The 13,679-nt window shown below is 44.9% G+C and overlaps 1 protein-coding gene and 1 long non-coding RNA gene across 2 annotated transcripts in view; one reads left to right on the forward strand and one right to left on the reverse strand.

Moving 5' to 3' along the window:
- Positions 1-2,994, reverse strand: part of LOC147107634 (uncharacterized) — a 39,281-nt gene extending 36,287 nt beyond the window's left edge. The window contains exon 1 of the long non-coding RNA XR_015080844.1: positions 2,843-2,994. This is a non-coding gene — a long non-coding RNA (uncharacterized LOC147107634). The remainder of the gene's footprint in view (positions 1-2,842) is intronic.
- Positions 2,995-3,068: 74 nt separating this feature from the next.
- ndufb4 (NADH:ubiquinone oxidoreductase subunit B4) lies at positions 3,069-13,239 on the forward strand. Its single transcript, XM_086006834.1, has 3 exons — positions 3,069-3,330; positions 7,020-7,169; positions 13,080-13,239. Exons 1-3 carry the CDS (start codon positions 3,154-3,156, stop codon positions 13,137-13,139), a joined length of 387 nt encoding a protein of 128 aa, XP_085862960.1. The 5' UTR covers positions 3,069-3,153; the 3' UTR covers positions 13,140-13,239.
- The last annotated feature ends 440 nt before the right edge of the window (positions 13,240-13,679 follow it).

Below are 13,679 nucleotides of genomic sequence, written 5' to 3' on the forward strand. Positions count from 1 at the left end.
CAAATTCATCGATCAGTTGAAAGCTAAGAAGAGCACCCTTTTGTGAGCAGTGTCAGCAGTAATAAGCCGCTAAGGGAATTGGTGGCAGAGGCAAAAGCTGAAGTGATGGAGGAAATAGAAGACAATAGAGAAGAAGCAGGAGATGATGACTCATCTGAACCATTATCACCCCTACCAGGTCACGCACGTGGTCCCTCTGAACTGAGCCAAATCAGTTTGGAAGTAGAAAAACTTCCCAAGGTACTCGAGCCTTTAGAAGTCAGCAATGCTGGTTCTGAAGTTACGAAAGTTCAAGCTGTTAAGTCCAGTGAAGGACTATTAGATGAGTCACCCCAGCAACGAGAACCTACTACACCACCGAGAACCACTACACCACCGAGGCGTTATCCGGACCGAGTCAGGAAGCGCAGGAGGCGCCTCCGCAGAGACTGAATCTGTGAACTGTTTTTACATGAAGTTGTGTATATATGTTATGATGTTATGTTTAATGGGAAACATATACTGTTAAGCTAAAAAGGGAGGATTGTAGTGTATGTAACCGTTCCACCTTTAAGAGAACCGTTCCACCTTTAAGAGAACTATTTTAAGAGTTGCACTACTTTATCTTGGCTGCTGTATACTGTAATACCGGTGGTGACCACACCAGTATATAAGTGCTGTGTAATGATTTATTGGGCAGTTCCGCCCTGACCTTCGACTAGTAAAGACCTGTTAAATTTTACTCTTGTGGTCTGTGTAGTAATTCTCAATATAACACACAGACTTAACAGTCCGGGTGTGACGTTGTCATCCTTTTTGGCCTCTACCGTCAGTGCCTGTATGGAATGCCAATCTAATTGTATCTTCCGGATCCATTCACGTCCTAGTAGTGGTGGTCCTCCATCTGGCAATACATATAGGTCCATTTTTGGTATTTCCTGGCCGCTGTAGATCACGTTCACCCTTATTTTTCCTTTGGGGTAGACTTTTTGCCCCGCGTATGTCTTCAAGACAATCTCTGTAGCTTTCAAGGGTATATGTGAGAATAGCCGCTTGTAGTCCCTTTGGTTTATGACTGTTAGGGCTGATCCTGTGTCCAATTCCATTTTCACTTGGACTCCGTCTATCTTGAGCGTGACCCAGATAGTCTGGTGATCCTCCATTTTGATTACATTATGTAGTTTCAGACAACCCAGCTCCTTGCTTCCGGAGTCTGTATCACTTTTCTGTTCGTCTGAACTACTCTCCGTCACCTTATGTACCTTTTTGTACTTCTCCTGTGGAGATTTCTTGCTGCTGGTTTTCTTCCCCGACCTGCAGACTCTTGCTATGTGTCCTGCTTTTCCACACTGTCTGCACACTTGGTCCTTGAACCAACAATCCTTCTGGTCGTGTGTTATTCTGCCGCAGCGATAACACTTCCCTGCTCCATATGACATTTCATTGGTGCCATATTCTTGCGGTCTCCGTTGTATCTCTGCAGCGCCCCGTGCGGCTGCTTCGTGTGATACTGCCATGCTGAAAGCCTTGTCCAGCATAAGATCCTTTTCTGATAGAAGCCGATTCTGGGTTCCTTCATTTTGAAGCCCACACACAAACTTGTCCCTTAACGTATCTGCTAGTCCCATTCCAAACTGGCAGTGTTTCGATAGCTTGCGCAGTTCCGTTAAATACTCAGCATTACTTTCGTCTTTATGCTGGTTCCTTTTGTGAAACTTAAATCTTTCTGCTATCAGCAGCGGTGTGGGGTTTAAGTGGTCCTGTAGGATTTCCACTATGCTTTCGAAATCCTTATCCACTGGCTTCTCTGGGGTTATTAGGTTTCGCAGTAAGCCATACGTTTTTGCACCCATGGAATTCAACAAAACCAGTGCTTTCCTGGCATCTGGCACTTCATTCGCCTTGCAGTACACCTCAATGCGTTCCACATATGTCGCCCAATCTTCGACTTCATTGTCGAACGCTGTGACACTGCCACTCTTCGGCATCCCTGGGTGTGGTTAGACTGGCTAAAATGGCGTCTCCCACGCTCTCCCTTCTTCTCTGCTGGCTCAAAATGGCGTCTCCCGCGCTCTCCCTTCTTCTCCGCGGCTCAAATGGCGTCTCCCGCGCTTCCTTTCTTCCCCCGCGGACGCTGCTCAGCCCTTGAGCCCTGGCTGCGCTCTGCGCGTTTTCCTGTGCGCCTCTCTCGTTGCCACCGCTCGGTCCTGAACCCCGGCTGTGCTTTACCCTCTCTTTTTTTTTTCCGTCGAAGCCGCTCGGTCTTCAACCCCCGGCTGCGCCCTGTGCGCTTTACCCTCTCTCTTACCCCGTCGACGCTGCTCGGCCTTTTCTGTGCCGTCAGTTGGCTCCAGCCGCCGCTGTCTGGGAAGGGTCTGCGCTGTACCTGTTGCCAGCCTGTTGCTGGATCGTCATGACTGGAGAACCAAGCCCAGCTCTCAACAGCCTCCCCTGCGATGCTCACTCTCTGCCGGATGACTGGGCGGTTGCTCCTGGTCGACGCCCGTGCTTCTGGTCTCGACTTTCTTCCACTGTCCTCCAGGAGCGAATCCTTGGGAGGAAATGCAGAGTTGCAGGTAGGTTCGAATCGACCTCGTCGCCACTGTTAAATCCGTGAATCTTAAGGTATGGTGTTCTTCAATAAATAGATGGAGACTGCAGATCAACAATCAACAGGTGTTTACTGGATGAGGGTAGTCTAAAAACTAACAGTACAGATGCCTGCTCAAGGCTTATATACAGGTGTGGTCACTGCCGGTACTACAGTATACAGGAGCTGTAAAAGTAGTTCTCTCTTAAAGGTACATACACTACAATTACCAGCACCTGCTGACTGAAAATATAGTAGTGGTTATGATCTTACATGGGCTTGACGGGCTAAATGGCCTTTCTGGCTCTGAATTTTCTGATGTTAGTTTATGAAGAATTTTATTCCTGTCGATTTCAGACTTTTTTTCGTTTTTTTAAAAACATTTTTTTCTTGTATTTCTGTTGCAAGGTTAAACATTCCGAGTTCTCCACATCCTGCCGCAAGAGGGTACTGTAGGAAGAGCGGCCACAGAGAGAGGTGGGCAGTGTGCGCATGCTCAGCAGGGCGGCCGGCCGTGTTAATAAAGTTGGGTTTGAAGGACGCTTGTCGCTCGGGTCGCTGTCGATAAAGTTGTTGTTGCAGCGATGGCGCAGTATCGCGAGGCGCCGCTCGCTTCCCTGCCTCGCACCCTCGAGCCCAGTGAGTACCTGCAACTGAGCCTCGAGGAGCGCCGGGCCCAGCAGGAGAGGTTCGCTATCCGCTCCCGCCTCAAGCTGCAGTACCTCCGCCAACTCAACGACCCGAGGCGGACGGAGCTGATTGTGAGTGAGGGCGAGCGGGCAGAGAGACAGGCGCTCTTGGTCCTTCTAACAGTGAAGGGCATCGAGCGCAGGCTGGGGATATATTGGTGAGGGTGCGGCACTTCACAGTGAGTCCGCGATGTGTCAGCCAGTGGCTCAGTGGCTAGCACTTGGACTCTGAGTCACAAGATTGTGGGTTCCAGTCCCCCTACAGGGACTTGTGCGCAAAAAAAACCTAGGCTGACACTCCAGTGCAGTGCTGAGGGAGTGCTGCACTGTCAGAGGTGCCGTCTCTTGGATGAGACGTTAAACTGAGGCCCCATCTGCTCTCTCAGATCGACGTAAAAGATCCCATGGCATTATTTTGAAGAAGAGCAGGGGGGTTCTCCCCAGTGTCCGGGACAATATTTATCCCTCACTAAAACAGATTATCTGGTCATTATCACATTACTGTTTGTGGGAGCTTGCTGTGCACAAATTGGCTGCTGCTTTTCCGATATTATAATAGTGACTACACTTCAAAAAGTACTTCATTGGCTGTAAAGTGCTATGGGATATCTGGTGGTCGTGAAAGATGCTATATAAATGCAAGTCTTTCTTTACTCTTTCTCTCATAATTTAACATCCACCAACCTGAAATAAGAGCATGGCATCTCTGTCTGGGGACTGTAGACCCTTCAGGGCAAAGTCAGACCTGGTCCAGACCCATTCAAATCTGTTTGTTTCTGGAGTGTTGCCTCCAATGTAAAATTAGTTTCTTTCAAGGACTTGCCCCTCCCCATCTCTAACCTTCCCCCAAAAACACACTTCCTCTTGTTCATCCCTGTTTTGTTTGTCTTGCCATTGGTGACCCAGCCTTCAGCTGACCAAGTGCCATGCTCTGGAAGTCTGAGTTTCCTCCTTGAAAACATTCCTGAAAATCCACCTGTTCAATTGACCAAGCTTTTTTGTCACCCCTTCTAAAATCTCCTCCTTTGGCTTGACATCCACCTTTTTCTGATTACACCTCTGTGAAGCGCCTTGGAATATTTTTCTATGTTAAAGGAGCTATATAAATGCAAATTGTTATTGTTGAAGATGGATTACACTTCTAAACCAAATTCAGTGATTTCCCCCTCTGAACGACACTTCATGGATTCAAATGAATGTCTCGCAGTGCCTTACAGGAATGTTATTTACATTATTAAGTTGGTGAAAGTACAGTAAAACAATTGTATGCTGCAAGTTTAAAAAAAAACAGAATTACAGTCCACTGTTAGTCTGGTCCATGTCATTTAGATGTTAATGCAAGAAATTAGATTTTTCTAGACACTAAGTACTTGCATATGGACAAGTAAAGACCCTCTGGTTCATCCAGCCTGTGTGTCTCAATTGCGATACCTTGTGTATTACAACATATACGTTCATTAAACCATGTGATCGCCTGGGAGAGGCAAAAAACCCAGGCCAATTTGGGGGGGTAAAATCTGGGAAATTCCTCTCTGACCCATCTAGGCGATCGAAACTAGTCCAGGAGATCACTCTGGCCCTGAATTCCCTACAGTACCTACCTTCTGTTAGAGGTGATCTCCGCCCCAGCCAGAAACAAATCCAACTCTTGCTTGAAGGAATTCAGCGAGTCTGCGTCCACCACACGAGACAGCAGCCTGTTCCAGAGGTCCACTATTCTCTGGGAAAAGAACCAGCTCCTGACATCTAACCTAGATCTAGCCTTATACAACTTAAATTTGTGACCCCCTGGTCCTCCCTAACCTATTTAATTGAAACAAACTTTTTTTTTATTCGCTTATGGGATCTGGGTGTCGCTGGCAAGGCCCAGCATTTATTTTATTGCCCATCCCTCGTTGCCCTCGAGAAGGTGGTGGTGAACCACCGCTGCAGTCCGTGTGGTGAAGGTGCTCCCACAGTGATGTTTCGTAGCAGTTAGTTACAACTGAGTGGGCTTGCTTGGCCATTTCAGAGGGGCAGTTAAGAGTCAGCCACATTGTTGTGGGTCTGGAGTCACATATAGGCCAGACCAGGTAAGGACGGTAGATTTCCTTCCCTAAAGGAATTAGTGAACCAGATGGGTTTTTACGACAATCCGGTAGTTTCATGGTTACTAGCTTTTTTTAAATTCCAGATTTATTTAATTAACTGAATTTAAATTCCCCAGCTGTCGTGGTGGGAACTCACGTCTGTGGATCATTAGTCCAGGCCAGGATTACTAGCCCGGTGACATTACCACTACACTACCATTCCCCTGAACTGTCAGTTGTAACACAATCTATTCCCTTCATTATCTTATGAACCTCAATCAGATCCTCCCTAAGTCTACGCTTCTCTAAAGTGTAGAGCCCCAACTCTTTTAGCCTAGCTTGATAACTGAGATGCTTTAAACTGGGAATTAGTCTAGTGGCCCTCCTTTGCAAAGCCTTAATATCACCCACCATGTGAGGAGACCAAAACGGGACACAGTATTCCAAGTGAGGCCTGACTACTGTCTTGTACAAGGACAAAATAGTATGCCTCGTCTTGTACTCAATTGTCCTATGGATACACCCCAACACGGTGGCATAGTGGTTAGCACTGTTGCCTCACAGCGCCAGGGACCCGGGTTCGAATCCGGCCTCGGGTGACTGTCTGTGTGGAGTTTGCACATTCTCCCCGTGTTTGCGTGGGTTTCCTCCGGGTGCTCCGGTTTCCTCCCACAGTCCAAAGATGTGCGGGTTAGGTTGATTGGCTATGATAAAAATTGACCCTTAGTGTTAGGGGGATTAAATAAGTGGGGTTACTGGGATATGTGTTGGTGTAGGGGTTACGGGGATTGGGTGGGATATGTGTCGGTGCAGGCTCGATGGGCCGAAATGGCCTCTATCTGCACTGTGGGGTTTCTGTGATTCTGTGAATACCCTATTTGCTCTAGCTGTACTTCATGCCGGTCACATTGCAGAACAGAGTGGGACAGTGGAGTGAAATTCTCAAAGTCACACACTATGCTAATTTGGATATATATCACTGTTTCTTCATTGTTGCTGGATCAATATTCTGGAATTCCCTACCATACACCACTGTGGGAGCAACATCACCAGGAGGACTGCTGCAGTTCAAGGCGAAAGCCCACCACCATCAAAGGGAACTAGGGGTGGGCAGTAAATGTGGCCATGCCAATGTCACCAACAACAACTTGCATTTATATAGTCACCTACATACTGAGAACCAGTAATTAAAAAAAACCCACAATCTTCCCAAAATGATGAGCTGAACTCCTTAACACGTGGTTGTAAAAGTTAGAAGCTATACAGTTGCTTAAATGTTTCCGCATTCCACTTGAAATGAATTTTGGCAGTTTAACCGAATTCCTAATGTGTATGGATCACAAAACTGCTCACAATTTGCTTCAAGTTGGTAATTTCAAGTCACAAGGCTGGTTATTGTGAGAAATAGAAATGTTACACTGCATTAGAGAATTGGAGCAGGAGAAAGGCAGCAAAACTGCATCTGATCGTGCTTCTTCAGGGTAACATGGGAAACTTATGAATGTTATTGATACTTAATTTGATGAATGTTCTTCAATGTTTAATAGGAAACTTATTTGAAGCTTGTTTACATTCTGTGCAAATTGGTTGCTCAAAAAATCGCCATAATCTATTTCATATTTTGACACTAATTTTTAATGCTTCTAGTCTTTTCCAACAAATAATTTGCTGCAATTTCTTTGCATTTTACAGGAAGACCCAGCCCTCACTCGCTGGGTATATGCTCGCAATCTGAACCACATCTATCCGAACTTTCGTCCAACTCCTAAGACGTCACTGATGGGGTTTGTCTTTGGCGTAGTGCCTCTATTTTTCTGGTACTACGTCTTCAAAACTGATCGGGTAAGAATAATGAGAATAAATGAAAGAAGCGGAATTGGGCAATAATTAGATGAAATTTGATGAAAAAGTGGGGAAATTGGGACTATTCAGGGCTGGATTTCCTAATTGACAAATTTGTCACCGGAAGTGCACTAGAACTGTGCTTTCACCTGCTAGTGTTATACTGCTGATACCTGGCCTGATATTCCTCAGTGTAGCTTCATTATATATTTGTGGCAGGTTCCAGGCAGTGTTGGAGATCTCTGTAGGTAGCCTGCCTTGGTGGGAGGGAATAGAAAAGTAATATCCAATGCTGCAGAAGAAGCTGAAAGGGTCAAGGCAGTAATTTTGTGTACGTAACAATGCGGCTCAGTGAAGTATTTGAGGCTGGTACATCATCAGTGGACAGAGCCCACAAATTTAAAGATTCTTCTGTTGAGGTCTGTAATATGGCAAAGGAGGACCTAAGGAAGGAGGCCCTTGAAGGGCATGATCTGGGCCTGTGGAAGGAGGTGGCACCTCACCCTTGTCAAGGAATGCTTTCTGAAATCTTAATTCCATACGATGGCATGCAATGTGCTTTTACCCCCTCTACTTTCTACTTGAAGGGAAAATGGCCCACAACTAAAGACACGGAAGTATCACTTCAGTCCCCAAAGCTGTTGCTGAAAATCATCAGCCAGCACCCTCAGAACCTCCTGCCACTTTAGGATAAGTCAGTGGCTGTGACTGAAAAGTACACGAGGCACCAAGGAGAGGCATGGTGACTTCAAATAGTTGGAGGGTTGTCAGATTTGTTTTCAGTGAGATGTTTTTGTCACTGATGGGTTATGTGCAGAATGATTTGGTACAAGATAGAGGGAATGCCTGTGTGATAGGGTAGCAGAATGATCTCCAAATAGGAGCCTTAGTAGTTGAGGAGGTAACTGTTTTTTGCAAAGGGGGAGTGTGAGTTGTGCACAAAGCTATCTGTAGTTACTGCTTTGTGAAGGAGCTGCAGCCATCTAAAGCATTTCTGAGGGGAGTCGGTGAAGTAGTGAAACCTGGATCTGTGGATGTCACGGTATGGGTACCATCGGATAGGATACCAGAGGCTGCCTACAGTGCTTGTTCAGCTTGATATCTGCGGTAGTCTTTCTGATCTTCAAAGCAGAGGTATGGAGGAGCCTTAAGAGAGACCCCATAGGTTCCCCAAACCCAGTCTGCAAGATTTATCTTTGAAAAATACTTCAAAGAATATATGAAAATACTTCAAATATACTTAAAGTTTTTTCCCAAAATAAATAAATAGTTGAAGACTTGCCTGCTGATTTTTCCTGTAACAGTGGAGTACATCTGGCCCACTAAAGCAGGCCACAATGCCTGATATTCAACCCTGCCTGTAGCGATTAGAGGTGGAGAAAACTCTTTTGGGTATATTTCTGGGATGGAGATTTGGCATTGGACCATCACATCTGATTGCCTGGCCCAGGTGTGCCCAAAAATGGGCAGCTAAACAGACAAAAGCAAGGCCTCAGACTGCTGAGCAATTGGTGAGCATTTTCTGTTGGGATCAGAAGTCTTGTATATTAGGAGTAAATGTGAAGTTATTTGAAATTCTGTACTTTAATTAAAAATGAGGTCTTCATAATTAGTATCACATTTTGTTTGTTCTGTGTAAGATGCAGGGCATATTTGAAATTAAGTGACTTTTAAATGAATAGTGAGTTCTCTTGGTGGGGGGGGGGGGAAGAGAGGAGGAAAGGGCTTAATTAATTGTAGTGAAAGCTACCCAGAACATTTAGCAAACTATAAAAGAAATGAGAGATGAGAATAAAAGTCAGACGAAGGTAAAGAATAAGCGTAACTTAAAATGGCCAGAAAACAGATACAGTTATAGTATACAAGTATAAAATTATTGTTTAAAAATAAAGTGAGTGGAACAATTACTAAAAACAAATTAATTTACCTGTACAGCATTGTTCACCGCATCCGAAACAAAGTGGGGGAACACAATGATTCATAGTGAGGAGCCGGATGTAGAAGGGGTAACTGAAACTAGGTTTAATAAAGAACAGGACTGGCAGTTATATATTGCAGGATGTAGTGCATTTAGAAAGGGACATAACCTTAAGATAGAAACAGAATCCATATGGATTGAGACAAAGGATAAGAACTGATCGATCACGTAAATAGGGGTATTCTACAGACCATTTAATATTGGAGAGAAAGAAATATGTAGGCAAATCTATGAAATGAATAAAAGAAATAGAATAATCGAGAGATTTCAACAACCCCTATTTCTGTAAGTCAGTTAATAGTCTATTAAATAGAGGCATGGCAGGTCAGCTCAGACCCACAGAATGCACATCCTGTGCCATGTGGGAAATTCAGGATGCTTCCCATGTCCTGGACAACCACATGTGGAGGAGGCGTCGTCGGCTGGAGGAGCTCGAGCTCCGGGTTTCGGAGCTTGAGCGGCAGCTGGTTTCGCTAAGCTGCATCCGCGAGGCTGAGAGCTACGTGGATAGCATGGAGGTGGTCACCCCACAGCTAAGGAGTGTGCAGGTAGAGAGCGAATGGGTAACCACTAGACAGAAGAGGAGGACCAGGCAGGTTGTGCAGGAGTCCCCTGAGTGCATCTCGCTCTCCAACCAGTTTTCAATACTGAATACTGATGAGGGCGATGGTTCCTCTGGGGAGTACAGCCAAAGCCAAGACTGTGGCACCACAGGTGGCTCAGCTGTACGGGGGGGGGGGAGGAAGAAGAGTGAGAGAGCAATAATGCTAGGGGATTCGATAGTTAGGGGAGCAGACAGGCGTTTCTGTGGCTGCAGACGTGACTCCAGGATGGTATGTTGCCTCCCTGTTGCCAGGGTTAAAGCTGTCTCTGAGCGGCTGCAGAACATTTGGAGGGTGAACAGCCAGAGATCGTGGTCCATATTGTTACGAACGACATAAGAAGAAAGAGGGATGAGGTCCTGCAGGCAGAATTTAGGGAGCTAGGAAAGAGATTAAAAAGCAGGACCTCAAAGGTAGTAATCTCCGGATTACTCCCGGTGCCACGCGTGAGTGATTATATAGAAATAGGAGGATAGAACAGATGAATGTGTGGCTGGAGAGATGGTGCAGGAGGGAGGGCTTCAGATTCCTGAGACATTGGGGTCGGTTCTGGGGGAGGTGGGACTGTACAGGCCGGAAGGGTTGCACCTTAACAGGGCTGAAACCAATATCCTCGTGGGGAGGTTTGCTAGTGCTGTTGGGAAGGGTTTAAATTAATTTGGTGGGGGGGTGGTGGGCACCAGGATGTAACATTAGAAAAGGGGAAATAAAGTGCTCAAAGGATTGGGAGAGGCAGAGAGTCCGAAAGTAAGAAATGGTAAGGTATTAGGTGGGGTCAAACTAAGAGAGAATACAGGATGGTCTAAGATGGGTTTACAGTGTATGTATGTGAATGCACGAAGCATAGTAAACAAGGTAAGTGAGCCGCAGGCACAAATAGCCACATGGGAATATGATGCTGTGGCAATAACTGAGACCTGGCTTAAAAAAGGGCAGGATTGAGTATTAAATATTCCTGGTTATAAGGTGTTCAGGAAATATAGGGAAGGAAAGATAGGAGGTGGTGTGGCAGTATTGGATAAGGAGAATGTTACAGTACTGGAGAGGGAGGATGTCTTGGAGGGGTCAAGGACAGAATCTATATGGCTAGAGTTAAGAAATAATAGAGAAGCTGTTACACTAGTAGGTGTATTCTGCAGACCACCAAATGGTGGGGAAGATATGGAGGAGCAAATTTGCAGAGAAATTAGAGAGGTGCAAGAACTGTAGAGTAGTAATAATGAAGGACTTCAACTATCCGAATATAGACTAGGATCGTAATAATGTAAAGGGCAGAGAAGGGGAAGAATTTCTGAAGTGTGTTCAGGAGAACTTTCTTGATCAGTATGTTTCCGGCCGATGAGGGAGGAGGCATTGTTGGATCTGGTTCTGGGAATGAGGGTCGGTCAAGTGGAGCAACTGTCAGTAGGCGAACATTTAGGGAACAGTGATCATAGTATCATTAAGTTTAGATTAGCTATGGAAAAGGACAGGGAGCGATCTAGAGTAAAAATGTTTTAACTGGGGGCAGGCCAATTTCAGTGGGATGAGAACTGATCTGGCCCGGGTAAACTGGAATCAAAGATTGGCAGGCAAAACTGTAATGGAACAATGGGCTGCCTTTAAAAAGGAAATAGTTGAGGTACAGTCGTGGTATATTCCCACTAGATGGAAAGGCAGGGCAACTAAAGTCAGGGCTTCCTGGATGACTAAACAGATAGAGAATATGCTGAAGCAGAAAAAGAGTGCGTATGACAGATGTCAGGTTACAAATGCATCTGAGAATCAGGCTATATATAGAAAGGTCAGAGGAGAAGTGAAAAAGAAAATAAGAGGGGCAAAGAGAGGGTATGAGAATAGAATGACAGCCAACATAAAAGCTAATCCAAAAGTCATCTTTAGGCATATAAATAGTAAAAGGGTAGCAAGAGGAGGAGTGGGGTCAATTAGGGACCAAAAAGGAGACTTATGCATGGAGGCAGAGGGTATGGCTGAGGTACTAAATGAGTACTTTGCATCTGTCTTCACCAAGGAAGAGGATACTGCTATAGACATAGTGAAGGAGAAGGTAGTGGAGACACTTGATAGGATAAAAATTGATAGAGGTATTAGAAAGGCTGGCTGTACTTATAAAGTAGATAAGTCACCAGGAGCAGATGGGATGAATCCTAGGATGCTGAGGAAATTGAGGGCAGAAATCGTGTTGGTACTGGCCATAATATTCCAATCCTCCATAGATACGGGGGTGGTACCAGAGGACTGGAGAATTGCAAATGTTACACCATTGTTCAAAAAAGGGTGTAAAGATAAACCCAGCAACTACAAACCAGTCAGTTTAACCTTGGTAGTGGGGAAGCTTTTAGAAACAGTAATCAGGGACAAAATTAAGTCACTTGGATAGGTGTGGATTAATTAAGGAAAGCCAGCACGGATTTGTTAAAGGCAAATCGTGTTTAACCAACTTGATTGAGTTTTTTGATGAGGTAACAGAGAGGGTTGATGAGGGTAATGCGGTTGATGTAATGTACATGGATTTTCAAAAGGCATTCGACAAAGTACCACATAATAGGCTTGCCAGCAAAGTTGAAGCCCATGGAATAAAAGGGACAGTGGCAGCATGGTTACGACATTGGCTAAGTGATAGGAAACAGAGTAGTAGTGAACGGTTGTTTTTCGGACTGGAGGAAGGTACACCGTGGTGTTCCCCAGGGGTCGGTTCTAGGACCTCTGCTTTTCTTGATATATATTAATGACTTGGTTGTGGGTGTACAGGGCACAATTTCAAAATGTACAGATGACACAAAACTTGGAAGTATAGTGAACAGTGAGGAGGAGAGTGATAGACTTCAAGAGGACATAGACAGGTTGGTGAAATGGGTGGATACGTGGCAGATGAAATTTAACACAAAAGTGTGAAGGGGTAAATTTTGGTAGAAAGAATGGGGAGAGGCAATATAAATGAAATGGTACAATCCTAAAGGGGGTGCAGGAACAGAGACCTGGGGATATGTGTGCACAAATTGTTAAAGGTGGCGGGGCAGGTTGAGAAAGCAGTTAAAAAGGCTTATGGGATTCTGGGCTTCATAAATAAAGGTATAAGTACAAAAGCGTGGAAATTATGATGAACTTCTTGTACAAAGAGTGGTAAGAATGTGGAGCACACTACTACAAGATGCATTTAAGGGGTGGGAAGAGGCTCGTGTGCAGCATAAAGTTGGGCCGAATGGCCTGTTTCTGAACTGGAGACTCTGTAACTCTAAATTATGTAGGTAATCATTTTGCGATACAGTTCATTATATTTCATGTGTATTTGAAATCTTACCTAAGTTGTGGCTTTTATTTTCATTCAAGGATCATAAAGAAAAGCTTATCAAGGAGGGAATGGAGCGACCATTTAGTCTATCATCATGAGCACTTGAAGCAGAGACAGCAGACATGACTAGTAATTGTACAGTATATTATGCAGAAGTTATAAAATGCCTTTATGCTTTAATAAATGTTGATCAACTTATTCCAGTTTCCTTGGTCTTTGCAAAATTCCATTACGTAACCAAGGCGAGAGTGTTGGGTCTACATGTTTCTGTTTCTGGTTCAGATCATACCATGAGTATACTTGATGAAAGTAGCGAAAGTGGGTTGAACTGTGAGTTGACTATGCATCCACTTGCCACGTCCCGCCAATCAGCGAATGTTCCCTTTATGCCAACTCACCTACCTCCCAACCCATGTCACAAGGTTATCTCCAATTTTGTGCACTTTCATTTTTGCTAATCTTGTGCAAAACCTTATCAAATGCTTTCTGGAAGTCCGTATCGACAATATCCATAGACATTCGCCTATCCACCATGCTAGTGACCTCAAAAAAATTCAGCTAGATTAGTCAGCCATGATCTACCCATTACAATTCCAACAAGCTGATAACAGAAGAGGTTTTGGAGGCAGAGGGTGTGA

Source organism: Somniosus microcephalus, chromosome 14, assembly GCF_052327205.1.
Source record: "Somniosus microcephalus isolate GS21.2 chromosome 14, FLI_Smic_1.0, whole genome shotgun sequence".
In the NCBI taxonomy this organism is placed as follows: Eukaryota; Metazoa; Chordata; class Chondrichthyes; order Squaliformes; family Somniosidae; genus Somniosus; species Somniosus microcephalus.

Excerpts from the sequence above, each read along its gene's own strand:
- ndufb4 (XM_086006834.1), top strand. The coding sequence starts at position 3,154 with ATGGCGCAGTATCGCGAGGCGCCGCTCGCTTCCCTGCCTCGCACCCTC. Across the intron at positions 3,331-7,019 it reads CGAGGCGGACGGAGCTGATT|GAAGACCCAGCCCTCACTCG; the intron begins GTGAGTGAGGGC and ends TGCATTTTACAG. Across the intron at positions 7,170-13,079 it reads ACGTCTTCAAAACTGATCGG|GATCATAAAGAAAAGCTTAT; the intron begins GTAAGAATAATG and ends TTTTCATTCAAG.